We start from the raw sequence: 13,436 nt of genomic DNA, 5'->3' as shown, positions 1-13,436 counted from the left end.
CTGGTAAGTAGCTTAAAAAAGTGAGATTCTTTGAATCCTCAAAGACAACAAAAATAACTAGATTTTAGGGGACAACAAAACATATAACAAATGTACCACAGAATCTTTTTTCCAAACAAAATGAGAATTCCTATGTACAACTTCATGAAAATGTGGTGAATAATCTTAATACTATATTTTACTTTAAAAAATAAATTGTAAAGTTGTTCAGTGGCTAAGTTGTGTCTGACTCTTTGTGACCCCATGGACTGCAGCACACCAGGCTTTCCAGTCTTTCACTGTCTCCCAAAGTTTGCTCAAACTCACGTTCATTGAGTCAGAGATGCCATCCAGCCATCTCATTCTCTGTCGTCCCCCTCTCCTCCTGCCTTCAACTTTTCACAGCATCAGGGTCTTCTTCAATGAGTCAGCTCTTCGCATCAGGTGGCCAGCATCAGTCCTTCCAGTGAATATTCAGGGTTGAGTTTGATGTGCTTGCTGTCCAAGGGATTCTCAAGCACCACAGTTGGAAAGCATCAATTCTTCAGCGCTCAGACTACTTTATGGTCCAACTCTCACATCTTTGCATGATTACTGGAAAAACCATACCTTTGCCTATACAGACCTTTGTCAACAAAGTGATGTCTCCGCTTTTTAATACACTGCCTAAGTTTGTCATAGCTTTTCTTCCAAGCTTCTAATGTCAAAATATGTTTAAATTACAACACCACATGAAACTCAACTGAACTTAATGGCATGCAAATATGTTAGGACTGGTATGTCAAAATCTGCCATTTTCTGGTAGATTCAAAAGATTTTCTGGTAATGTGGGAATTCTAACTTAGGCAACACATTGAGCTAAGTGTAGGGAATCTGGGGAATTTATAACATCAAACACTTTCTATGACAATTTAGGCATTTGAGTAGAATGACTTAATATTTAAATGATTTAGAGTGGAACACTCTTTAGTAGTCTGTTGGAAAACATTATAAAATTTCAATATCACCATTTCTGTTAAACATAAAACTTTCAAAAAGAAATCCATCCAGAGTAATTAAATTCTGCAACCAAAATCAACACCTCCACTGAAAGAACATTCCAAAGATTGTCAAACACAATGCCTTTCTGCTGCTGCTGCTAAGTCACTTCAGTTGTGTCAGACTCTGTGCGACCCCACAGACAGAAGCCCACCAGGCTCCCCTGTCCCTGGGATTTTCCAGGCAAGAACACTGGAGTGGGTCAATGCCTTTCTAGTCAACAGTAAAAAAGCCAGTCTTATGGTTCATGACCACTTCTACGATCTGATTAATTTTTTCCCCAATCTCCAGGTAACAAAACAAAGATAGAATATTAATTTATATTGAAAATCAGGTTAAGAGAAAGTGAAAAGCACAGGGATTTCCAATTTAAGTACAAATACACACAAATACACTCACATGTATGTGTGTGTGCATGTGTGCATATATGTGTGTGCATGTATTTAAAAAAAATTCCACAACTGGTTTGTTGACTCTTTCCAAAAGGAAGACTCATGAGATAGGTAGGTCGACAACTGAAATGGGTTTAAAAATCAAGCAGAGAAGACATTAAAACTGGACGCTAATCTCAACAACAAACAAGTGAAATCTGAAATTAAACACAGAATGCTATTTACATTAGCATCCCCTCAAATTAAATGCATGCATGCCAGTCACTCAGTGAGGTCCACCTGTTTGCTCCCTCATGAACTGCAGCCCACCAGACTCCTCTGTCCATGGAATTTTCCAGGTAACAATACTGCAGTGGGTTACCATTTCCTACTCCAGGGGATCTACCCGAGCCAGGAATCAAACCCATGTCTCGAGAGTCTCCTGCAGGCAGATCCTTTACCAATGAGCCACCTGAGAAGCCCAAAAATCAAACACTTAGGTATAAATCTAATAAAATCTATATGATGAAAACTACCAAATTTTGATGAAAGACATCAATGATGAACAAAATAAATGGAAAGATAATCCATGTTCACGGACAGGAAGACTCAATATTGTCAAAATGTCAGTACTTCTCAACTTCAGCAGTAGATTCAATGCAAGCCAATCAAAATTCCAGCAAGTTATTTTGTGTATATTGACAACCTGATTATAAAGTTACAAAGAGTGGCAGAGAATCCCAAATAGCAAGAGCAACACTGAAAAAGAAGGAAAGAGATGGAGGACTGACACTATCCAACAAAACAGTGTGGTACTGGCCAAAAAGAGACAGGCAGACACCTGGGACAGACCGAGGGCCCAGAAGCAGACCCACAGAAAACAGTCTACTGATTCTTCGACAAAGAACAAAAGCAATACAATGGGGAAAAGACAGTCTTTTTAAACAAAGGACACTAGAACTGAAGACTCACATGCAAAAAAATAACTGAATCTAGACACAGAACTTAAATCTTCCACAAAAATTAATTCAAAATGGATCACTGATTTAAACGTAAAATGCAAAATTATAAAACTCTTAGAAGGTAAGAGAATAATTTGCGATTTGACAATGACTTTTTCAGATATAACACCACACTCACAATCCATGAAAGAAAGAATGAATAAGCTGGACTTCACTAAAATTAAAAATTTCAGCTCTGTGAAAGAAAATCTTCAGAGAATGAAAAGCCAAACCGTAAACTGTGAGATAGTATTTGCAAAGACATACTGATAAAGGACTGCTATCCAAAATATACAAATGACTCTTAACAATAACAGGAAAACAAACTAAGAAATGGGCCAAAGATTTTAATGAATATCTCAGCAGAAAAAAAAAATATATATATATATAGTAAATAAGCATATGAATAAATGCTCCACACCATGTTATCAGGAAAACGCAAATTAAAACAAGATGCCACTACAAACCTATCTGGATGGTTAAAATACAGAACACTGACAATTCTAAATGTTGAGAAGGAGGCAGAACAACAGGAAATCTCATCACTGCTGGTAAAAGGCAAAATGACATAGCTATTTTGGAAGAGAGTTTGAAGAGTCTTACAAACCTAACCACTCCTGTCATATGACTGAGCAATCATACTCTCTGATATTTATCCAAAAGAGATGACACCTTGATGCTGCTGCTACTGCTAAGCCGCTTCAGTCATGTCCGACTCTGTGCGACCCCATAGACGGAAGCCCACCAGGCTCCCCTGTCCCTGGGATTCTCCAGGCAAGAACACTGGAGTGGGTTGCCATTTCCTGCTCCAGATAACACCTTAAGTCTACACAAAAATCTGCACACAGATGTTTAGTTTACAGCAGTTTTATTCATGATTGCCAAAACGTGGAAGAAGCCAAGACAGGATTCTGTACATGAATGGATAAATAAACCGTGGTACATCCAAACAATGAAATATTATGCAGTGCTTTAAAAAAAAAAAAAAGTTTCTTGTTTTTTTTTTCTTCTTTTGAAGAACTTCCAAGCCATGAAAAGACATGGAGGAAACTTAAAGGGATATTACTAAGTAAAGAAGCCAATCGGAAAAGGCTCCATACTGTATGATTCCAACTATTGATATATAAGATTCTGGAAAAGGCAAAACTAAGGAAACGATAAAAAGATTAGTGTTTGTCAGAGGTTAGGGGGAGAGAGGGATGAATAGTGAAACATAGGGAATTTTAAGGGCAGTGAAACTACACTATGATACTATAATGATTGATACATGTCATTACATGTTTGTGTAATCCTACGGAACACACAATACCAAAAGTGGACCCTGAGGTAAACTATGGGCTTTGGACGACAATGATGTGTCAATATCCAATTCATTAGTTATAACAAATGCACCACTGGGGTGAGGGATGTTGACAGTTGGGGAAGCTATGATATGAAGAAGCAGGCATATACGGGAAATCTCTGTACCATCTGCTCAATACTGCTATAAAATTATGTCTGTTTTGAAAAACTGCATGCTAAACTATGATTAATTTGGAAAACCTTGTAGTAGATCAAGAAATACAGTGAAAAGAACATAAGAAAAGAGATTTTGAAAATGAAAATTATTTAAAAAAATCAAAAACAGCAGAAATTAACACAATATTGTAAAGCAACTATACTCCAATAAAAATTTTTTTAAAGGCCCCAGACATTTACAAATCAGAATTATACCTCTCCTAAACCTCCAGTCATCTCCCTGTTCATCCTGAAGACTTGACTGTTGCCTGGAAATCTGAGATACTTGATGATGTAAACCCTTTGGATCTCCTTCTGCTTTCATAAGCTGTGCACGGAGTTCTTCTACCTAAATACATATAAACAAAGGTGAAACTTTCATTAGTTTTAAAAGCAGGAAAACAATAATTGAACTTATAAATTATTACAAATTATTTCCCTAGGGGAAAAAATCACTTCTAGCAGATTACTGTAAGCACAGGTTAATCTCATTATGACAAGCACAGTGCAATAGTCTCTTGCTTCACTTCTTTATTCCTATTCCTTTCACGATGAAGGTATTTTCCGCTTCTTTGTGTCTATGACAAATAATTTGACCACATTTTACAAAATCCCTATTTTCACCTCAATCCACTCTACTACTAAAATCACCTCCTGTTAAGTAGTGTATGTTTTTACATTTTTCACTTATTTTCTTTCATGTGAATGTAGTCCATTGGTTGGTAAAGTCAAGTGAAATGATCACAACTTAAAACATTTATATATCAAAGTACTGCTCAAAATAAATAAGCACTAAAGGCTGTTGGAAAAAGTATAAACTCCTTGAGGTCAGGTACCCTTTAATTCATCTTCATGTATCTGAAGTCTAGCAGGCAAGTCCCCAACGACCGTTAAACAAGTTAGCGGTGGCAGAACATCTCAGCTAAAGTCACAATGGCAACCTAAACACAGAAATCTCTTATTTCAAAAGATTAGAAGTTATAAGGCAGAGTTCCAAAACCAAAAGAATCTGAAGGAACTGAATATAGATACAGCCTTCCAAAAAAGAAAGTCTAAACTCTGCCAACATTAATTCCATCATACCACTGGCTGCAGAACAAAGTCATTACATGTTTTTAAGGATTTTGTAAAACAGGTGCTATGTTGCATTTTCAAGATTAATCGTCAAATAAAGTCATCCTGAACATCTATAATGCCTGACATCTTTGCCTACCTAGCATATTATACAGTGAGTTATGTAACCCATACCTCAAAAGAGAGGCAAATACAACTGCAATTTACATTAAACACAAGCAGAAAGACAGTTAGAAATCCAATGCCCTTTCCCAATGTATGTAAGATGGCTATTTCAAGCTGCTGCTGCTGCTAAGTCGCTTCAGTCGTGTCCAACTCTGTGCGACCCCATAGACGGAAGCCCACCAGGATCCCCCGTCCCTGGGATTCCCCAGGCAAGAACACTGGAGTGGGTTGCCATTGCCTTCTCCAATGCATGAAAGTGAAAAGTGAAAGTGAAGTTACTCAGTCGTGTCCGACTCTTAGCGACCCCATGGACTGCAGCCCACCAGGCTTCTCTGTCCAAGCTACTGAACTTTAAATATCAGAAGCACAAAACAACTATTATGGGCTGCTGCTGCTGCTAAGTCACTTCAGTCGTGTCCGACTCTGTGCGACCCCATAGACGGAAGCCCACCAGGCTCCCCCGTCCCTGGGATTCTCCCGGCAAGAACACTGGAGTGGGTTGCTATTTCCTTCTCCAATGTGTGAAAGTGAAAAGTAGAAGTGAACTCGCTCAGTCGTGTCCGACCCTTAGCGACCCCATGGACTGCAGCCTACCAGGCTCCTCCATCCATGGGATTTTAACGGGCTACAAAATGTTATGTTTTAAAATTAAGCCTTATCTCTGGTTGAAAGGAAGCAGGGAGCATCTCGAAAACAAGAATATAAGACAATGATACATTCAAGGGAACTTGAGCATGCACAGGTCTGTTTTATGTGTTTTACTTCCTCCTTCTCTCTCCAATGTCTCCTCGAATAAAATTAAGTTCCTGGGGAAACTGTGCCTTACCCATCCAGTCTCACTTTTACACTGGTTATGCTAAGAGAGATAATTTCTAAATTGCAGTGGCAATCAGCAAGATACACTGTCACAGGAGGAACTTGGGCTGGTGCTTTGTGCTGGCTTTCTCTGAATCTTCCTGAAAGGATTTCATCTTTTGCTTATGTGTGCTAATATACATTTGCTAGGAAAAAATTTCCTAGACCTGAATTTTTTTTGCCCTTTCACAAAGAGACTCAATCCTGATTTAATGCAAAAACAGATTATCATAGCTTGCATACTTACCTGATGCAAAAGTGTTTCTCTGCTGCCTTCTGACTGATTCAGTAACCTTCGAGATAGCTCCAATTCCTGTTGAAGCTAGAGTTTCATCAAAGGATAAGGGAAAAGGTCCAATGGGGCAGAAGAAAACTAAATTATTACAGGCACAGTTTAAGAGGAGAAAAGTGAAAAGGTTTTCAGACTTTTACAGTTAATATAAAAAGATAAACATCTTGCAATAAATATGTATCAATGCTCCCATTAAAATAATGGTAATTAAATAACAAAAACTGAACCAGACCAGACTCCAGGAGGTCTGGGCTTAGTCAGTTTCATCTCAATTATGATCCTGTTTAAATCTTTTTTCCTTAAGGGCCTCCTTTCTGTTATCTCTAAAATAAGGGTTTTATATAAGACAATCTCTGAGCTCCCTTCAGTTTTAAATCTTAATGCAAAATTCTAAAGTGATTTTTTTTCTTTAAATTACTACATGTAGTATCATATGAACTAAATTAGAATAAAAAAATTTCAAGGACCCAATGACTCAAGGTATATTTCATCCAGTTGGTAACTACTTTATATTCTTAACAGTCTTATACTCCTAATATTTCCAATATTCATGCTGCTAAGTCACTTCAGTCGTGTCTGACTCTGTGCGACCCCATAGACGGAAACCCACCAGGCTCCCCCATCCCTGGGATTCTCCAGGCAAGAACACTGGAGTGGGCTGCCATTTCCTTCTCCATCCAATATTCATAACATTCCAAAAATTTTGAAGTATCTCAGCTCAGAATAAGACATTCTAAATTTCCCTAATAATACTGTCATTAGATAATACCCACAGAAAATGTGCCAGTTAGGTGACTAAATATGCTACAAAGTCACTGTGCCTAGCTTATTTCAAGTTGAAAAATATAATAGGATGTGAAGGGAAGAAAAGTATGCCACTCCAAAGTACACCTCTTTGGCTCAAGTATTATTGTGAGCTAATGGTAAGCAAAGCCCAGCAGACTCAGGAAAAGCTTTTCACCTTCCCCTTAACTGCATAAAAAACTTTAGAAAGCAGCTCTGTACCAAGAAGAGAGTTATTACTAAAGATACTCTCTGTATATAAAAGATACACCTGCATGGCAGGGCAAACATCTGTTAACCATAACCCGCCCTTCTCTCTTCCTGGGAACTGCCTTCCTTCCCTCTGAAGTCCCAGGCCCCTATTCCTTTCCTTAACTCAGGATGGGAGATAAGCTTCAATTGTCTGGCTGCCTTTGTATCTCATATGTTTGTGGGGCTCCCATACAAACAAAACTAAATGCTTTTTCTCCTATTAATCTGCTTGATTTCAATCTAATTATTAGACCAGCCAAAGAACCTAAAAGATTTGTAAAGGGAAAATCATTTTTCCTCCCCTTTCAGATGGAAAAAATGTTTGCTAAAAATCCAGAGCTTACATAAGATGGACATCCTTGCAATCTGTAAGGGTAAGGTCATTTTGTGAAATCACAAGTTTGCATTAAGTGTTTCGATTTTAAAAGTTATCCTAAATCATCACTTCATTTGAACAAACTACTATCTACACATTAGTCCTTCAGAAATTGTGCGTGTGATCAGTGTGGCTACTAAGGAGAAGCACGGGGGAGCACAGTGGTGATGGAACAGTTCTGCGCTTTGACTATGGCAGCAATAAGATAAGTACGTACACACAGACTCACTCAACACACAATAAAACTGGTGAAATCTGCATAAGCTCCATGCATTGCAAGTATCAATTCGCTGGTTTTCATACTGGATGGCAATAAAACAAAATGCTACCATTGAGAATAACTGGATAAAGGGCACAGGGCACATTTTATTTTGCAACCTCTATGGACCTATTGGCAGAAAGTGAAGAGGAACTCAAAGGCCTCTTGATGAAAGTGAAAGAGGAGAGTGAAAAGTTTGGCTTAAAGCTCAACATTCAGAAAACGAAGATCATGGCATCTGGTCCCATCACTTCATGGGAAATAGATGGGGAAACAGTGGAAACAGTGTCAGACTTTATTTTCTTGGGCTCCAAAATCACTGCAGATGCTGATTGCAGCCAGGAAATTAAAAAACGCTTACTCCTTGGAAGGAAAGTTATGACCAACCTCGACAGCATATTAAATAGCAGAGACATTACTTTGCCAACCAGGGTCCGTCTAGTCAAGGCTATGGTTTTTCCCGTGGTCATGTATGGATGTGAGAGTTGGACTGTGAAGAAAGCTGATCGCTGAAGAATTGATGCTTTTGAACTGTGGTGCTGGAGAAGACTCTTGAGAGTCCCTTGGACTACAAGGAGATCCAACCAGTCCATTCTAAAGGAGATCAATCCAGGGTGTTCACTGGAAAGACTGATGCTAAAGCTGAAACTCCAATACTTTGGGCACCTCATGTGATGAGTTGACTCACTGGAAAAGACTCTGATGCTGGGAGGGCTTGCGAGTGGGAGGAGACGGAGACGACAGAGAATGAGATGGCTGGATGGCATCACCAACTCGATGGACATGAGTTTGAGTGAACTCCGGGAGTTGGTGATGGACAGGGAGGCCTGGCGTGCTGTGATTCATGGGGTCGCAAAGAGTCGGACATGACTGAGCGACTGAACTGAACTGAACTGATGGACCTATTATTATTTCAAAACAATTTTCTAATCCAATTATATAAGCTTTTTAAATACCATACACGCAGCTCAGAAAATAAACATCACATATTTTTTAAAGTAGACCTGGTCCTTGAACATAGGTTCGAATTGCAGAAGTCCATTTACACACGGATTTTTTTTTTTTTTGTAAACACCACAGTATTACAGGATCCTCAATGGGTTGAATTCACAGGTGTGGAAGTGTAGCTAGAGAAAAACTGTAAATACAGAGGGCCAACTACATGTTATACTCGGATTTTAGACTGCACAGAGGGTCAGAGTTCCTAAGCCCGCACTGGTCAAAGGTCAACTGTAAGCCAGCTATAAAGTACCTGTGAAGGCAGAGAATCCACACAAAATATTACCTGACCAGTCCTCTTGTTTCCGTGGCTAAATAAAAGGGAAGAAATCACCCTAAAGTCAAAGTAGTTTGAAAATCTTCCAGGGCCTATCCTGGTCATATTTCCTGGGTAATGTCAGCAGTGTCAGCTCACAAAGGGCAAGCGTGATGGCCCGACACATCTCGCTTACCACCATGAAGGCAGCAGAGACGCATCATGGAACTCGACGGAATTTGGTGAAATAAAGGAGGCAAAGGCAGACGGAAAAGACAAAGTGGGATAAAGAACATTACAGTGGGGGCAAATTATCACTTTATCCTTTACTACTCTGCTCTCAGCCTGAAACCTACTCATTTGCAAATTGAAGAGAGTTGTCTGGCCTCTGAATCACCTTCCAGTTCTAAAGGGCTAGGCTCTGTAGGTTCACAGACATGAATATATAGCAAAAGTTCTTAATATTTAATAAGAACAGAGGATTTTTCAGAACGAGGCTGCTTATTTTTAACTTCTGTAATGAAAATGAACAAAGTAAAATACTCAGCCTTTAAACAACAGGTCTTTCCTAACCCTGCAGCAAAGTCAAGCTCTTTAAACGTTCTTCAAAAAGGAATGGTCAAGTTTAATCCCCTTCTGAAAAAACAAAGTGGCCAGAACACAAGGTAGCAACGACCTGTGCATGTTTCCAAGAGCAAGTAGCAGAGAGTGGCAGAGCCCTGAAGCCAAGTGATTTCACATCAAAACATAAAGGCCTCACTGGACTAATGAGCAAATGACCTCAAGACACTTTTAAGGCATTCAATGAATGTCAGTGGCCCCAAACATTAGTACTCTTTGAAAGATAATTCTCAGACTCTTACTTTACTCTTCTCACTTTCCGTTTGTCTTAGCTTATTTTTCATTTCCCCTTCATTCTCCTCTGCTTTAGCTTCTTGTTTCTTCAGTGCCTAGAAAGACAGAATGGGAAAATAAACACTATTAATATTCCAAAAGGATTTATTAAGAAGAAGCTAAGGCAGATGATTATGAATTGCCCAAAACATACACATGAATTACAACCTGCTCATTCACTCAAGTCCTAAAATCACTTCGCTGAGGATCATATATAAACAACTGTCCAATCTACCTAATCAAGTTCTACTTAATTGCATTTTTTCCCATCTTTGGGAATTTTATAACACATTCAGAGATCTTAGACAGCTAACAGTTTTCTTGGAAACAAATTTTACAGCCTGCAGAAATAATAGTATTTACAAGTTATATTATCTGTTCAACTATTCTAATATGATACCAAAAACCAGTTTACTACCTTTTCAAATTCTAAAAAAAAAATTATCATGGTAGAAAGATGCTGGTTGCATCATTATTACATATATGACATTTTATCACAACATATAACTGGCTCTTCAAACCATACTTCACATACAGCAAAAAGAGTATTCTTTTTTCCTCTCTAATAAATATTTTTTCTTTTGATTTTTTTCCTTTTTTCCTTTTGATTTTTTTTTCCATTTTTCTCTCTTTAATAAAATGAAGAAAAGGAACTTGAAGAAAATACAAACTTCAAAACTTAACCACAAAAGTGTTTGTTTTGGTTTATATCTACGTTAAAACAAAATTAAACTTGAGAAAAAGTTTATACTAAGAGCAATCTTTCATCTAAAAAACAATCTATTTGTTTTAAAAAAATTTTGACACGTTTGAGCATTTAGACTTAAAAAGGTACATGTGTGGAGACCATCAAAATTGAGAAAAGCCAAATTTCTGGATCTCTTTCCCAACAGTTCTATGATGCTCAAAAGAAAAATTATTTTTAGGCAAACAGCAAAACATCTTAAAACTGTTGTTTCGACACAAATATAATCAATCACATTTCTATTTCATTTACTCACATATCCAACAAATATCTCCAAAGGGCATATACGTGTGTATACAGAATAACCATGGACCCCTATCCATGAGATTACTGCTCCCTCTGCATGGCTCCAACTCTAATAAAAACAACTAACGAAAAAGGCAGAGTTGTTGTTTAGTTATTAATTATGTCTGACTCTTTTGCAACCCCATGGACTGTAGCCTGCCAGGCTCCTCTGTCCATGAGATTTTCTAAGCAAGAATACTGGAGTGGATTGCCATTTCCTTCTCCAGGAGATCTTCCCAACCCAGGGATTGAACTCAAGTCTCCTGCACTGGCAGGTGGAATTTTTACCACGGAGCCACCAGGGAAGCCCAAAAATGCAGAGTAATTTAGGTTTGAGTATAAATAAGATGATAATATTTTTAGAGTGCTGTGTCCAGGCATTCTTCTTCTTCTTACATAAAGTAAATATTAATATATTCTACATACTAAATACTTCCATTTAATTTTCATGAAAATTCCATGAGTTATCATTAAGGCCATTTTATTAAGAGGAAAGCTGCAGTTACAAAGAATTGAATACTTTACTCCAGGTCATTCATCTAGTTCATGACAGACAGGAAGTAGACTCAGGCTATCTGCCTCTTAACCCTGAATGGTATTGCCTCTCCATGTTGAAATAACAGTATTAAGCACAGAGTAAATATGAAGACTAAATAATTTGATACTTGTTAAGCATTAAAAGGGGACTTCCCAGGTGGCTCAGAGGCAGAGAATCCACCTGCCAATGCAGGAGATGCAGGAGACATGGGTTCGATCCTTCGGTCAGGAAGATTCCCCTGGAGAAGGAAGTAGCAACCCACTCCAATTGTTCTCGCCTGGGAAATCCTATGGACAAAGGAGCCTGGTGGGTTGCAGTCCCTGGGGTCACAAAAGAGTAGGACGTGACATAGTGACTAAACATCAACAATCACAATTACAAGACTGCTAACAGTTGATAAAATATTATAAATCATAACATTTTTCAGGTAGCTACCAAGTGATTTTGATGTTTGATATTTGTTCTTCCTTATAAGGTAAGTAGAATTTGTAATAATACTTACTTATATATGTATAACCTATTTGTTTTTGGCTGGTGGGATGTTTAGAAGTTTTTTCTGAAAAAAGTTACCCCAGAAATCTGAAAATCACTGTGTCTCTATTCTGGCCTTGCTTCCTCAGTCTGCACACCTAACGTGTGTGTTTATGTGACAGAAAGAGGGAGAGGGAAGGAGGGAGAAACATGAAGAAAAAAAGATATAAATTGTTGCTATATTTTCCATGAATTCATTTTATACTATTTGAACTATCTTATTCCCCAACATCATCATTCCAGCCTAGCCACCCCTCAGCTTTTTGTTCTTCAACGAGTTAAACTTAGTTGGTTATCTTTTCAATACTTCTTTCATTGAACTAAAAACCAGCCTGGGCTTTTCCACAGAGAGGAGACTATGAGGAAGACTTCCTCAGGCAGCTGATATGTTTGATCAAATTATAAACAGTCAGGCTCTCCACGCTGCCCTTCTAGATTCAAACTCCTAAGCAGAAGTCATTTCAAATGGGCATGCACTGAAGGCTCACCCAAACCAGGTGGCATCATTTAAGGCCATAAAAAACTTCCAGAAAGATGAGCTTGTCCCAAATATTAGAGTCATTCACTTCTAAAGCCGAATTCAGAATCCACCTTAGAAGACTCTGCAACCTTCAGCCAGTAGCTGCTAACATCCTTCTAGTAAGATTTTGTACATCTTCATGTTTCAAATTGTTTCCACCTCTGTTTACTGAAAACAGAAGGAGGCACCTTTAAAACCTGGTTTAACTTCACACTGCCTGCCACTCTAAGGAATTTAACTTACTTAAAAATCACTGCAGATGCTGATTGTAGCCATGAAATTAAAAGACGCTTACTCCTTGGAAGGAAAGTTATGACCAACCTTGATAGTATATTAAAAAGCAGAGACATTACTTTGCCAATCAAGGTCCGTCTAGTCAAGGCTATGGTTTTTCCGTGGTCATGTATGGATGTGAGAGTTGCACTGTGAAGAAAGCTGATCGCCGAAGAATCAGTGCTTTTGAACTGTTGAACCGTGGTGTTGGAGAAGACTCTTGAGAGTCCCTTATACTGCAAGGAGATCCAACCAGTCCATTCTAAAGGAGATCAATCCTGGATGTTCATTGGAGGGACTGATGCTAAAGCTGAAACTGCAATACTTTGGCCACCTCATGCGACGAGTTGACTCACTGGAAAAGACTCTGATGCTGGGAAAGGTTGGGGGCGGGAGGAGAAGGGGACGACGGAGAATGAGATGGCTGGATGGCATCACCGACTCTGTGGACAT

The 13,436-nt window shown here is 38.5% G+C and overlaps 1 protein-coding gene across 8 annotated transcripts in view; it reads right to left on the bottom strand.

The window, feature by feature from the left end:
* The window catches only part of CEP128 (centrosomal protein 128), a 487,012-nt gene that overhangs the window by 374,986 nt on the left and 98,590 nt on the right, over window positions 1-13,436 (bottom strand). For all 8 annotated transcript variants that reach the window (XR_008687351.2, XM_088839414.1, XM_088839415.1 and 5 more), the window contains 3 exons: window positions 10,061-10,147; window positions 6,228-6,302; window positions 4,103-4,235 (listed from right to left, as the gene is read on the bottom strand). Coding sequence is in view for 7 of the 8 variants with exons in the window: in XM_088839414.1 (XP_088695540.1) it covers window positions 4,103-4,235; window positions 6,228-6,302; window positions 10,061-10,147 (295 nt within the window). In the remaining variant the exon portion in view is untranslated. The remainder of the gene's footprint in view (window positions 1-4,102; window positions 4,236-6,227; window positions 6,303-10,060; window positions 10,148-13,436) is intronic.

This window comes from Moschus berezovskii, chromosome 9 (assembly GCF_049115385.1).
Source record: "Moschus berezovskii isolate FMDL1 chromosome 9, NW_MosBer_1.0, whole genome shotgun sequence".
Lineage (NCBI taxonomy): Eukaryota > Metazoa > Chordata > Mammalia > Artiodactyla > Moschidae > Moschus > Moschus berezovskii.
Note: the sequence above shows the minus strand (reverse complement) of the source record. Positions and strands in the feature narration are given on the sequence as shown.